At 41.4% G+C, this 13559-nt stretch overlaps 1 protein-coding gene across 1 annotated transcript; it reads right to left on the reverse strand.

The window, feature by feature from the left end:
• Positions 1-587: 587 nt before the first annotated feature.
• EIF3M (eukaryotic translation initiation factor 3 subunit M) lies at positions 588-13371 on the reverse strand. Its single transcript, XM_026041118.1, has 11 exons — positions 13303-13371; positions 13082-13214; positions 12295-12433; positions 11817-11940; positions 11220-11314; positions 7087-7170; positions 6186-6285; positions 5638-5719; positions 1900-2043; positions 1292-1352; positions 588-852 (listed from the first exon to the last, which is right to left on the reverse strand). Exons 1-11 carry the CDS (start codon positions 13342-13344, stop codon positions 732-734), a joined length of 1125 nt encoding a protein of 374 aa, XP_025896903.1. The 5' UTR covers positions 13345-13371; the 3' UTR covers positions 588-731.
• Between the last annotated feature and the right edge of the window lie 188 nt (positions 13372-13559).

Here is a 13559-nt window from a genome sequence, read left to right on the forward strand (position 1 = left end):
AATTTCTGCTAGAGAATATGAGTTCTCTATATTTCTGCCACCAAATTCAAGTTATTATGGTTTTGCCTCAAGTTAAAATGTTTACAAGTATTTTAATATTTCTTAAATAAACAGAAAAGTTGTCTCCTGCTCCTGGAAAGTTTTGGCTGAAATATTTGCTCACTCAGCTTTTAAAAACAGCAGCAACTGTTTCACAAAAATGGTTCCTAAAAACATCTGAAACAACCTACAGCACTTCTAAGCAGCAGCAAAACAAGAAAATCTGCTTACCTTTACTGCAGATGTTCATCGTTTAAATTCTATCTGCTGTAGCTGGTTCTATCTAAATAATGTCTCTTTCAACACTAAATCACYAAGTATGATTTACAGAGAGAAAAACAGCAGACAGTCCTTCATAAATTTTCACTTTTAACTGGTTCATATTTTTCCTCTCTTAAGGTTTAACGGAAATTCACTTCAAAATTGCTTGCAATATCGTATTTCTGATCTCCCTCCCTCCCTCCCCCTTCCTTCCAACAGCAAAGGAAACACAATCAATAACATCACTGTCCATTATTGCTAATTGGATAAGAAAAATCAAGAGAAGAGATTTTCCCATGTTAGTTTCAAGTTAGAATATTTAATTTTCTTAAACCAATTGCATACATTTTGGAAACATTCACAAATTGCCAAAGTYTTGAAAAAATTTCACATAAACCTAAGCATCTCTAGGTGGAAAAAAAATGCTTTTCTTAGGTGTCTGAGAGACTGAGGAGACTGTTTTTCACTTGATTCAAATTTTGTTTCCAGGTGTTTAGAGTGTCATATAGTTGTTGCCACTGCTGCTTTCCAAAAGTCCGATGTGTGCTGTGACTAGAAAAGTAAGAAAAAGCAACAAAAAAACACAGGAAGAGGATTACCAAGTGTAATGCTTACCCAGGAATTCTTTTGGAGCATTATTTTATTACTGTGCATAATAGGGGAATTTTCTCCATTTCAGTGGCTGTATTTTACCAGTTGCAGAATTCTGCAGCCTTCCCAAATATTTAAAGCAATAGCAGTCATTAGTATTCTTGTCACTATTAGGTCATTAAATGAAATGTGCTGGAAAATAGGACTCTTTCATTAAATAAGTTAATCACATCCAGTCTGAGCTTTAATAAAATTATGATAAATAGCAACTATTTAACTACAGGCAACTGATAGGAACAATACCTTGCTTCTAGTTCTAGTTAAAATAATTCTACAAATGTATGTGAAATAATTAGAACATCCTAAGTTGTGTAAAATGCTATGAAGAATTAAGTCTTACCTGACAACTACTTTTCTCTGTGTCTGATCTATTTTGCAATACACCATCTTTGTCTTTACAGCTGGGAGAGAAAATAAAAAGGCATTTTGTGCAGTATTTTCAGGATTGGGGTAGGTATTAAATATATAAAACCTCTTTAAACTTTGATCACTACAAATATAAAGAAAAACAGTAATTCACTTAGGGTTGTTTTGCTGCTGGCTTTAACACTTTAGTAGGCAGAAAAGTAAAGTGGTGTAACAAGACAAAGGTCATGCAGGAATGCTGCTGTTTGATGCCAATCTATTAAAGCAATTTCCTGTACGGTTTTTACAAACTCCTCTCCTCTACAAATACATCCTGTTTTAATGACAGCAAGCAAAAGCAGACAACAAATTAAACTTGCAAACAACTTACTTGTTCGGTACAGGATTGTTTGCAATATAGTTCCTTTCACTGAAAGGCTGCTTAAAAAGTTAACAGTTGAGGGTGTCTAAGTTTTACAGCTGTATCTTAAAAAGAAATACAGCTATACAAATAAGATTTTTTCTTAATATTTAGCACAAGCTTAGAAGACTAGAAGTTTTGGTTCTTCAGCATTATGCAAAGCATGTTAGTGCACTTCTTACCATCAATAACAAATGCTTCCACATCATCAGCACCAATCTGAAGTTCCTGTTGCATTGTGTCAAATGATATTTCTTTGTTTTCGACAGCCATTCCCATGAATGTAAGTAGCCTCATTTTGGCCATATTCTGTTCATGCAACAACCCTGTGTGAAAGTGGTGATAGTTTATGAATTATAACTCAGTAAGTCAAACTGTTTTCCRTATTTTTTCTGCGTATGCGCACATCTTAATGATTTCAATTCTATTTCACATTAAGAAAATAGTTCATGTGGCTTTATTAACTTTTTTGAGGTAAACCATTCTTATTCCTCCAGCTCCCTTTTGATTTGCTAAAATGTATAGTTTATTCGTGAATACTTCAAGACACACWTGTTATTAATGAAAGTTTTGAAAGTAGCTTTAAAAAATGGGGGAAAAAAGTTAAACTCAAGACCAKAGATTTTAACCAAAGAAAACAATTTTAACAGTTGTTTCCAATCACTTGCAGCTCTAACACTTCCTGAAGGAGGTAAGTAGGGGGGGATTTCTGTGTTGTTTTTTGTTTCCCCTCTCCCTGCTCAATTACATCATCAAGAAGACAAAAGCTTTGATGATGTCAGAGCCTTTACACTCCCTCACTCAGCAGTCATTGTGGTGAGGYTGTTGGGTATCAACACATCTTCAGCTGCGTGAGGCTTTCTCCTTCTAAGCAGAGCCGCCTGTGACACTGAGTAAAGTGTTTGTGTCACAGCACAAGAGAGCCCCAGAGCAGCCAGGGGGGCAACAAAGTGCTCCAGAACACCAGCGTGGAGGAGATTAAAACCTATCTCTTAGCTCTTATACGGGATAGCATGTTTGGCAATGTGAGAAACTCAACCTAGGGCTTGCACATCACATACCTTTTCCCTTTAAAAAAAAAAAAAAAAAAAAAGGTGAACAAAGTAAGACATTGGAAGAGCCAAAGTATGTCTCAAGTTCTGAGAGGTACACACTAAGACTCACTGGAAACTTCATTAAAAAGAATGCCCATCATTTTGTTTTGGAATGACATTCTGAATATTCACACTGCTTCCGTAAATATTTAAGTTTGAAATTTATAATGCCCATACACTAATAGGAAAGCACATTAGTGCAGGACATCATGTTGTCTTAATTAGCCATAATTATGATGCAGGCTTTCTATTTGGCACTGATTCAATGAAAACGTGATCATCATAACTCATATGAATGAGGAGCACCAGCAACTATACCTAACTGGGTTTAATGGAAACCTACAAGCATCAAAAAAATCAATTAGCACACATTAACCCTAATTAACAAATGCAAATGAGATGCTGATTAACTTTCTGAAAAAGGCTGCTGATCGTACCAGATTAAATGTGGACATGTTAGGGCGATTCAGTTGACATGGATAATGCTACTGCTGGCCTACACTGTCAGCATTAATAAAACAACAAATGGTAACAAACYGATGCCACCTGTAGGAGCCTTTACTGCACAGCTTTTAAAGACTGATTTTTCATTGGTCCTCATCCAGAGGAGCTTAGAATTAAAGCTGATGCTGTCCTGGGATTGGAAGTCTATTTATAAGGTCCATTATTTTAAAAGTTGATACTTTCCGAGAAATTGTCATTCAAAAAAGCATGTAGTTAAAAAAGTTACTTATTTTAGAAAATGCAATATAGCATTCTGAATTTTCTGAATACCTCAGTATCTCTACTTAGGCCACTGCACAAAGGCATYTAGAATTTTCTGAGTACATCTCAAGGCAGATAACTAGAAATAAGGCTCTCTTTTAAAAGAGTATTACATATGTACTTAAGGGTTTTACTAAGCTTCAGCATATGCTGGCTATAGTGAAAGCAGCTATACTGCACACTAACTAGGCTAAGCCCAGGTACAGGAAGGCAAAGAGGGAACAATGTTGACTTCATTCTAAGCATGCTATGTGGTGGATACCATCTATTTGCATAATTGGTATTCCATACGTTTATTCAAGCATAAGCATAACTACATTTACTGACAAACAACAAATACACGTATTGGCAAAAGATTTTAGTGCAAAACTTTACTTTAGTGCAAAAAAAAAAACCAAACTAAAATAAGAAATATTTTCCTCTAATAAAACACAGCATAATTATGCCTATAGAAGAATTTTTCAAATAAGACAAAAGCTACATTTATCCTCTATACACACTTACAAACTACTGAAACCTTGCTCTAATTTTATCCACAAAAAGTCACACTGAAATTTTCACCATTTTAATACTAGAAGTGCTAGCTTTGAGGGTAATTATTCTAAGAATTATATGCCCCTATATTAAACAAAATGGTGCATGTGTTAAAGCATTGCACTGAACCCTGTTTTGTTTTAATAAAACCATGTCTTCAGCTACTGTTCATGTGTCATTTCAAAATCAAAGTTATAAAAAAATAAAAATCTGATCTTTATGGAAACATTTATTCATTACCAATATGTCAAAGCCTTAATGCAGTAATAAAAAAATCTGCATCATTGAGCAATTTCTGCATTGTCACTGACCCCTGTCCTAAAAAGCTGCAATATAAAAAAACGCAATTTTAATGCATGCAATAGCTTATGAACCAGTGCTCCTTTGAAACAGTCAATTACACATCACTGGGGGAGTGTCGAAGTGTTAATTACTACTCCTTTTTTCCAGAGTGTGTAAATAAAGAGGGTGCTGACATTAACATTCCATCACACTGCTCCATGCCATGAAACAAATTAACTGGGACAGCATGTGGCTCCCTGGCCCTCACGCATCAGCACTCGCCCTCACACACATGCACAAAATGCACGCTTCATGTTCCTGCTTTACAGCCCCGGTGAAAGAAGTATTTAGCAAATTTTAAGCATTTTAGCAATACAGGGATCTCCTCCTCTTTGCATTAGGATTAAATCAGTGCTCATTAAAATCCTGATCTGCTGGAAACAAAAATACTGTGAGCGGAGAGGGGCCTGGGCGGAGCTCCTGCCCCTCTGTGCACAACCCACCAGAGTGGGCTGCATTTAGGCAGCTAAAGACTGAGGCAGCCACAGCACCTTGCCAGATAGAGATGCTGAATTGGGGATGCCAAAAAAGAAAGAGCTGTGGGCACTTTGATATATGCCGCAGTAGTTCTTCCTTGAAATCCCATATACCTTCCCCAATAACTTGATTTTCAGAGTGCCTTATACCTAAACTAGAGGAAAAAAAAAAAAAAAAAAACACAGATAAGGGCACAGTTGTCTGGTGGCAGCTGTCTGCTCACATATGAAGTTACAGTAAATGCTTCAGAAAATAGTATCTCAGGAGATTACCTGTTTAGGAGAAATAGCTGCTGTTACAAATTTATTAATCATTAAAAAGAAGAAAAAAAAGGAAAAAGAAGGAGCTTGATACAAGCTGCTGTCTTACTCAATAAAGTTGTGGTCTCGGATCTGGCCTAACACATGAATATGTTATGAACATGTTACATTCCCCAAAATGAGTATAGCTAAAAGAATGAGAGAAAARCATAAATGCTCTTCCAACCCCCTAAAACACCTTGACCCACTAGGGAAAACACAAACAAACAAAAACTTAGATGGTCCTTCTACCATCTTCAGAGTTTGTAAACTCCAAACTCTGTAATTGCCCCAAAAAAACCCTGTTCCGTCTTTGGGTTCAAAATACAGGTTCAAACAGTAGAACTGTGGAGATTTCATATCTTAAGCCATGTAAATAACTCAGAAATGTAATTATTTAAGAACTTACCAAGAGAGTCAATGAAGTCTTTATTGTTCTGATAAAACTTGACATAGGATGCTAGTTTAGCACTTACAAAAATTGTCAAAAGCTAGAAGAGGAAAAATCTCAAATATAAGAACAGTTTAAACATTTTGCACATTTTAGTTCTTGCACAAATACACGTCAGTATGGAAGTAGTATATTTTTAGTATGAACACTTTAGTATGGAAGAGAGAAATAAAGCAAATAGCAGTTAAAACTGTCTTCTGTCACTAGGCCAAGGCAACCTGTGTCAAGCTTACTTCTTTTTCCATGGCCTGCCAGGCAGTTYTGTCTAAGTGCACAAGAAAGTGTGACTTCTCACTCAAGTTTGCTTAAGCTTTGGAAGGGGAATATTCTCTTATCTACTCACCTTGAGTTTTACATTTAATGCTTTGGTTATTTTTAATTCTGAAAGCATTAAAAATATATTGTAGCCCAGTATTAATAACATAGATTCTATTCAAGTGATTTTCAAAAGACGCTAACAAAAAAGAAAGAACGCATTCTACGTTGTGCCAAAGTCATTTACTTACATCGTGAATAAGTTCTCCTTCCAAAAATTTGACTGGTTTTAAGGCAAGAAGATGATCAAAGAGAAAAGTATTTGGATCCTTCAACGCTCGAACAATACATCTAATTAGAAAAGGAAAATACTTATTTAGGAGCAAACAGAACTTGCCTTGTTATTCCCTGCTTTCTAGGAGGTATCTAAGCCTTCTCAACTATTCTTAAATATCACGCGTGTCACAGCATGAATATTTTTAAACTTTGTTTTACAAATGGGAAAAAAAATGGCACAAGAAAGCTGTAAGTACTTTGTCCAATATCACTWATGAAATTTGCCAGGTAGTAGGACTACAGATCAGAGGTCCCATTCAATCTATGCATTTATTTCCAGGCCAGCCTTCATTTCTCGAGGTATTTTTACTGTTCTCCTGAAGTTTCATTGAATTAAGTCGTTTAGAGAGATTAATTGTCCTTGAACATGTGACACAAAACAGAAAATCCCAGTACTAAACAACTGCAAGACCTCCAATTTATCAGTCACAGCTGCAGACTATAAACAGAGCTCACGTGTTGGCGGCCTGAATGAGAGCTCTTGCACGAGGGCACAGGAGGGTCCTGCGCGCGGCTCCGCCGGGCAGCAGGGCTGACACAGCCCTTGGAGACGTGGCAATGGATAAGCCTCGTGGAAACACTTGCTTCCACTTGTGGGAAAGCCCCAGGGGGCTGCAGTGCAGTCACGGAGACTTGCTACTTTGATTTTCCAAATGAGTCATCCCCATTCTCCAGCATGTTGCAGTAGGAACAGACCATGGGGAAACTTGTTTGTACACAGCTGGTCTGACAGGCTGCACAGAATGCTTGATGGTAAGGTGGTGTACATAACTCATCAAAAGCTATTTTTAAAGAAATTCAAGAAATCAAGATTACCTGTGAGCATCAACTCGAGCCTGGGAAGCATTGTCCTCTGTGTAGCTTCCCAACAGTTCCACCATTACTTTTGCTGCACTGTCACTATACAGGAAAAATAAAGTTATCTCAGGATTATTGAGGGGAAAAAAGAAAAAAGAAAGCATGAAAAAGACGCTCAAATATTTAAATAATCCCCTTACARTGTTATAGGTCAGATTAAATTATACTTGAAAAGCTGTAGATGATCCATTTTAATTCTAGTAGAGAGAACAAATTAGATAGAGGTATTCTTTCAATTCTATTTATCTTCACCCTTCATTTCATTCTCTTAAATTGATAAATTACCTGCTGGTTATGGAGAAAAAAAAAAAAAAAAGCCTTTTGGGCTAGAAACAGCTTTATACGGTTCACTAGAACACCACTCTTATGCACATCTGGATTTAATCACTGCAGAATAAGTAGCACAGCAAAGTTTATTTCAAATGCAAAATGGCATATCTTAAAGAATATTTATGGTCAGAAAAGTGACGGTCTAGAGGCTGCCTTTCCTTCCCTCGCGGGGTCTCCCTCAAGTACTTGGAATGGAGGCCGCTCGCTTTCCTGACGGAATTATGCAGCCGGGAATGAGACGGGCTTGGGCTGGGCTGTAAGGCAGGCGGCCCCCAGCACCGGCAGGGCTGCTCGGGACAGTTCTTAGCAAAGCAGGCTGAGCAAGTCTACAGCCCTGCCCATAGCGACGGGTTTTTAACAACAGCTGCTCCATGTCACTGCAAAGCAGCTCTCAGCTGCCGAGTCCTTTTAACCAATCTTGTTTTTACATAGTTCTCATTACTAGTGAAACAAGCGAGGCCAGTATTTTTATAAAACTTTCAGAAAAAAGTGCGTTAAATATGCTGCATGTACACGTATAAAAATCCATTTCCCATTCCTCATGRAAATTTTCCTATTAAAATACAAGAGTGTGACAGTTCTCCCAATAGTTTCTTCTTTAACAGATCAGGTTTCCTGAACAGCCCACTGCGGCCCGGAGAACATTCCCAGCCTCCGGGTTTGGCCAATCCTGGATCATCTTTCCGAAGTCYACCTGGTCCTTACTGATCCTGCCTAAGCCTTGCTTTGCACCAGGTGTGTGCGTGGGGGTGAGGAGAGCACGACCACGCTCTGCTGCAAGCTCCCCATCCGCCTGCACAGAACAGCAGCTACTTCCCCAYGTTTGGGCACCTCCTCCAGGGGCTTCCCTGTACCAGGGGATGGATGCACAAAGCCTGGCTACGACTCTCCAAAGCACTAAGAGTCACAAAGAAGAATTAAACCTCTCCTTCAGAGGAACTCAATTCTAGACAAGCAGGTTTTCCCATGTGATCTGACAGACCAAACCCTTTTCCTTAAATGGAAGAAACATATAAGAACAGAGTCAAGTTAGTTAACCAAAATTAAAGGTGTAAATTGCACAGGGAAGGAACTAGATCAGACAACCTTTCCAGGAGCTTCTCTGCTCTGTATGGGTTTAACCTACAGCAGCACAGGTGAGTATGGTTTTTGTAGTGCATCATCTTTATATGGGTAAAATAAAATACAACAAATGCAGACAGCTTTATACATGCAAGAGCTATTTGTATGTGTATCAGCCTGAGATAAAGTCTTTGGTATTGGTGACCTCTTATCAACTCTAGATGTTCTAGTAAGGACAGGTTTAATTCAGGATCTAAACATTCAAATCAACAGGCTCAGATGCTGTGGCATTCAACCTAACGAGGTACATGTGTTTAATACAAACTTTCAGTAGCTGTTCTTAAGATGTTTCAGGTTTTCTGAACCTTTCTCCTCCCTCTGTCCCCTCCTCTGCTTCCTAGGAAGGAGAATTAAATACTATGCATTTCACTCATTTTAAACAATATCTGTAAACCAACCCCCCTTTTCTTTAAAAGGGGGGGGAGGAAAAAGGGGGAACTTTCATTTGTATTTCTAGGAAAACTCAAAATGCTACAAAAGAAGTACCCTCAAACTTTCTTAGACCAATTTCGTGAGCCTCAAAAATGAGACAGGCTTTTTCATCTTATTAATTCTATTCAGTATCAGGCTACCATTATAAATGAGGCTGCTTAAAGCAGTAATGTATGTCAACTTGTTATCAAAGACTTAAGATGTTGCAATCAAGGCCCTCTGCACTAAATGAAATCAAAAGTAAATGAAAAATTATTTTGCCCATGAGCTACCAACCTGATCACTGCCAAGTTATGTGTTGGGGAAGTCTGTTACCTCTGCAAAGCAAAATCTCTTCTGCCAAAGAGTGAAGTTGGAACACCAAAGAAAACAGATTCCTTTACACAGCATATTCTTTTTCCTTGATTGCAAATAGACATAGTAACTGATGTATGATTTTTATTATTTAGCTTTCATCTTTTCCCTGGGTTACAAGTTGCTGAGTGCTAAAGCTGGAATGCTGCTGTGCCTTTCCCATGCTATTGCAAACAGTGCCCACTGATCCAGGAGAGTGAGCCAGGTCAGAAGTGCTAGGGCCATCCCTTGTTTTCTTTCCTGTGCAGGAGGGTAGGAGCTCTGAAAAATTGCTCCCCTTGCTGAAGAGCTTGCTGCAACAGATGGTAAGTGCACGACTAATATTTACAGAGTTTGTGAACGTTTTTAATGCCTGACATAAAAACTTCACCTGTTATTTTTTAAGTAAAAGCATTTTTTTCTTCSAACTCTGAAGACCAACTGCTAAGTGAGCTTAGTAGCAAAGAATCCAGGATCACACCAGTAACAAAAACTAAGTTTAATCCATGGACYTGGTAATAGCTGTTTCTTTAGCTGGTCTTGTTAACTGTGGAAATTCAGCTAACTGAAAGCTCTCAAGAAATCACCAGGTTGAGAAGTGCTTAAAGAGCAGAAGCATTACTGTGTACGAGTAATATTTCTGAAACCAAATCAGYGCTGCAGTATGTGCAAGATTCCTGGAAGGACTGTGACCACCCAAACGCTGTCCCAGCGTACTATCATTGCAAAAGCATTTTAATGTTAGCAACAGAAATAATAATTTCAAGTCATGTAGCTCAGCGTAGCTACTCTTTATTACTGCAGCAGGATTAATCATCCCAAAGTTGTGACGAGTTAAAAATGATCCTGCTTAGCTGACACAGCGTTTCCAGGGTACAGCTCATTCTGGCCCAGTGAAACCAGCTCTCCTGCCAGAAGAAACTCCCCTGCTACCACGACACCTCCACACTTGCCCCTGCCCTCAACTCCCTCCGTTTATCCCATTTATTTTTTTAAAGCCAGGTCAGCCGGAGCTGTCGTGGGGACAGGAGGCGGCTGGAGGGGACGGGCTGGGGAAACAGGGCAGAGCGCAGGAGTGTGAAGCTGCGGCCGCGAGAGCGGCTCCGCCGGCAGCGCAGAGCCCCTCTCCTCCCCGGAGAGGGAGCCCACGCCCCTTGCTTGGAAAGGGGCTCCGAAAGCAGGGAGAAGGGAAGGGGCAGTGAGGCGCTGGCAGAGCAAACTGCAGCAGTAACAACTCGGGCAGAGGGAGGCGTCCGTGAAAGCTGCTGGACCCCAGCCCGCCTCGGCAGCCCCGGCCAGCGCACTCGTAAGAAACACTGACCCGAGCTCTCACTTAAAACTTGCACTAATTTACAGCACATCGGCTACAGGAGCACTTTACATGCCAGAAGACTGGTCCGACAACTTTGCTAGATCAAAGATACCTCTTATGATCCACGATAATACTTTTAAATGGCTAAGCAGGTACGCCACAGACATTAATTTTCGCGATTAGTGGAACGCTTTGTCTTAGCAGTAGTGTTTATATTAAACGACTGATGCTATTAACTGTGATTGATAAGCCTCCCCAACATCAGTAAGTAAGAGATAGCACTACCTTGCACTAAAATGTCAAAAGAGCSATTGAATAATAAACTTGGCTTAATGCTACAATGCTTGAAGGTTAATATTTACAGAAAGGAATAGTTTTGTTAGAAGCTAAAGGCTCTCAAAAAATCACCAATAACTTTAATATTCTTGGACACACTGGTTAAACTTAAGAAGAAAATGCGGGCACATTTGGGTGGAATTAAAAGCATAGAAAGGGCTTGTTTCCTCCACAAATTACTTACAATACACATAACTCTAGATATATTCTAATTGTCTTTGTTTACCTCTTTTTGCAGTCCACTAGGACATCATACAGCAATCTCAGAAGTGTATGCTTCTTCTCTGTGCTGAGATTCCAATCAGAAATCCACTTTCGGACCTGTGTAGAATGTCAGTGAAAAAGAAGCATTAGGAAAAAGGTAAAATAAAAACTGAAGTATTTCTCATTTTTGCTCAGGCAGAAAAAAGAGAAAAAATCTAAACCTTGGTGCTCTCCATGCACTTCCTAAGTAAGGACGGATAGTCCATCCACTCTGATTCCAAAATAAGAGGCAAAAAGCTTGATGCCCCCCCCCCCCAAATCCTGATCAATTACTTCTGATTCCAATGCTCCCATTCCTGATTCTCCCTTTTGCTACTATCACGTGAATCAAACGGATACATCTCAATTTTTGCTCAGCATTAGAGAGAGAAAATAAGCAGCAGTTTCAYTTAGATTCTGTAGAAAGCCCTTTACAACAGAAGCAGTTTTGCATTCTGTGTTTTYGTTTCCGTTTGCTTCTCTAGGCAGTTTACACCAGGGAGGGACAGCCTGTATCGGCTCTGCCCGACGCCGAGCGAGGTGCGAGGCGCATCCCGGCACGCGCAGCGCCGGGCGCTACCTGGTCCAGCTCCGTTGGAATGTACTGGATGGCGCCGCACGAGGAGGCCACTTTCAGGAGGCTGCAGTACACCGTGTACCTCACCGGAGTGTTCTTATCCATTCCGTGGAAGAGATTGCTCAGCCTAAGCCACAAACAAGCAACAACTAAGGGAAGGAGGCCAGCAAAACCGTCCCGGAGCGCGCGCAAACAAGTATTTCCATAGGAAGTGTGCCAGCACGCACGGGGCACCTTCATTAGTGCCGTCTGGAGTCCAGGATGAACTGGAACAGYTTCCAGTTTCACAGCAGCTGAGAAACTGGAAACTAGGCTTTTTAAGCTGATAGCATCTGAGCAAAGAAAGAATACTGATACTTCTAGTTGATGATGGGGAAAAAATATATATATWTTTTTTAACAAAAACCTCCTTAAAGCAAGGAAGGAAGAGCTATTTCACACAATACCTTTGGCCTTACTTTTTCCACGTTACAATACTTACAGCTGCAGTCTGAGAGARGGGCGCTCTCCTTCCCGAAATTTTACCAACTTCTCACACAGGTTTTCAATTAGACTTTCTTGTTTCTCAGGCTCCAGGATAAGCAGCAAGGAGACTACACTGTTCATTACACTCTCRACATCTGTGCAAATAAAACACGCAGCTGTTAAAATTGCAAGCAGCAATCATCACTATTTAATGCTGAAAATCCCTTCCGCTACGCATGCTTATACATATGTAATGTCTCAATGACACAAAAACACATATAATTATGAGCATCACGCAGCATTGCAATAAGCTTTGCTACTATGCTTCTATTTTGGGCTTTTTTTTTTTKGKTAAGAGGCAAATCAAGAAGTTATGTCCATCCTCAGATGAACCTTGCACTCTTTCAAACAATATATATTATTCCTACGAGTTATTTCTTTTGCGCATAAAACTTCCAAGTGAATCTTTACAACGAAACAGAACTGGGGTCGGGGGCACATACAGATCAGCTAAGGCTGATTACTGTATTAGTAATCATCGAAACACATTAACGTAGTTTCTAGCGACCTATCAATTCCCAAAGCGGCTACCGCCTACCGAAAATTCCATCGTTTTCCAACAGAGCGGTCCCCGAAGGTGCCGGCGCACACGGGCCGCCCTCGTTGCTGCCCGCGGGCAGGCRCGGCCCACGGAATCTTGCTTTATAGGGAGTTTCTTGAGGAAGCGCGGTTTACGCGCCCCTSCCGCGCCGCCACGGGGAGCGCGGCCCAGCTTTACGCACCGCTCCCGGCGCGGGGCCCACCTTTGTCGTCCTCCCGGAGGCACACGTCGCACGCCTCGATGATGTCGCGCAGGTCCACGTGCAGGCCGCCCTCCGCGTTCTCCTCCGACACCTCCGCGCCCTTGCCCTTCAGGTAGGCCCGCAGCTCCGCCGCCTGCGGCAGCGACACCGCTAAGGCCCCGGTAACGCCCCGGTAACGCCCCGCCAAGGCCCCGCCGCGCCCCCGCGCCCCCGCCGCCGACCTGGTCCTCCTCGGTGATGTCGATGAAGGCCGGCACGCTCATGGCGGCGCCCGGGCCGCGCCGAGCACGCCGCCCGCTCCGGAAAAGGCCGCCCGCCTTCCGCCGCCGCCGCTTCCGCTTCCCGCGCGGGCGGGGGGAGGAGCTCGTGCCCGCCTCTCGCCCCTCGCCCCGCCCCTCGCCCCGCCCCTCGCCCAGCCGCGCGCCGTTGGAGTGACGGCTGGGACACCGCAGCGCGAGGGGAGGGGCTGCCCGGGGGG

The sequence above is a fragment of the Nothoprocta perdicaria genome, unplaced genomic scaffold (genome assembly GCF_003342845.1).
Source record: "Nothoprocta perdicaria isolate Ctin4 unplaced genomic scaffold, notPer1 scaffold_28, whole genome shotgun sequence".
NCBI lineage: Eukaryota > Metazoa > Chordata > Aves > Tinamiformes > Tinamidae > Nothoprocta > Nothoprocta perdicaria.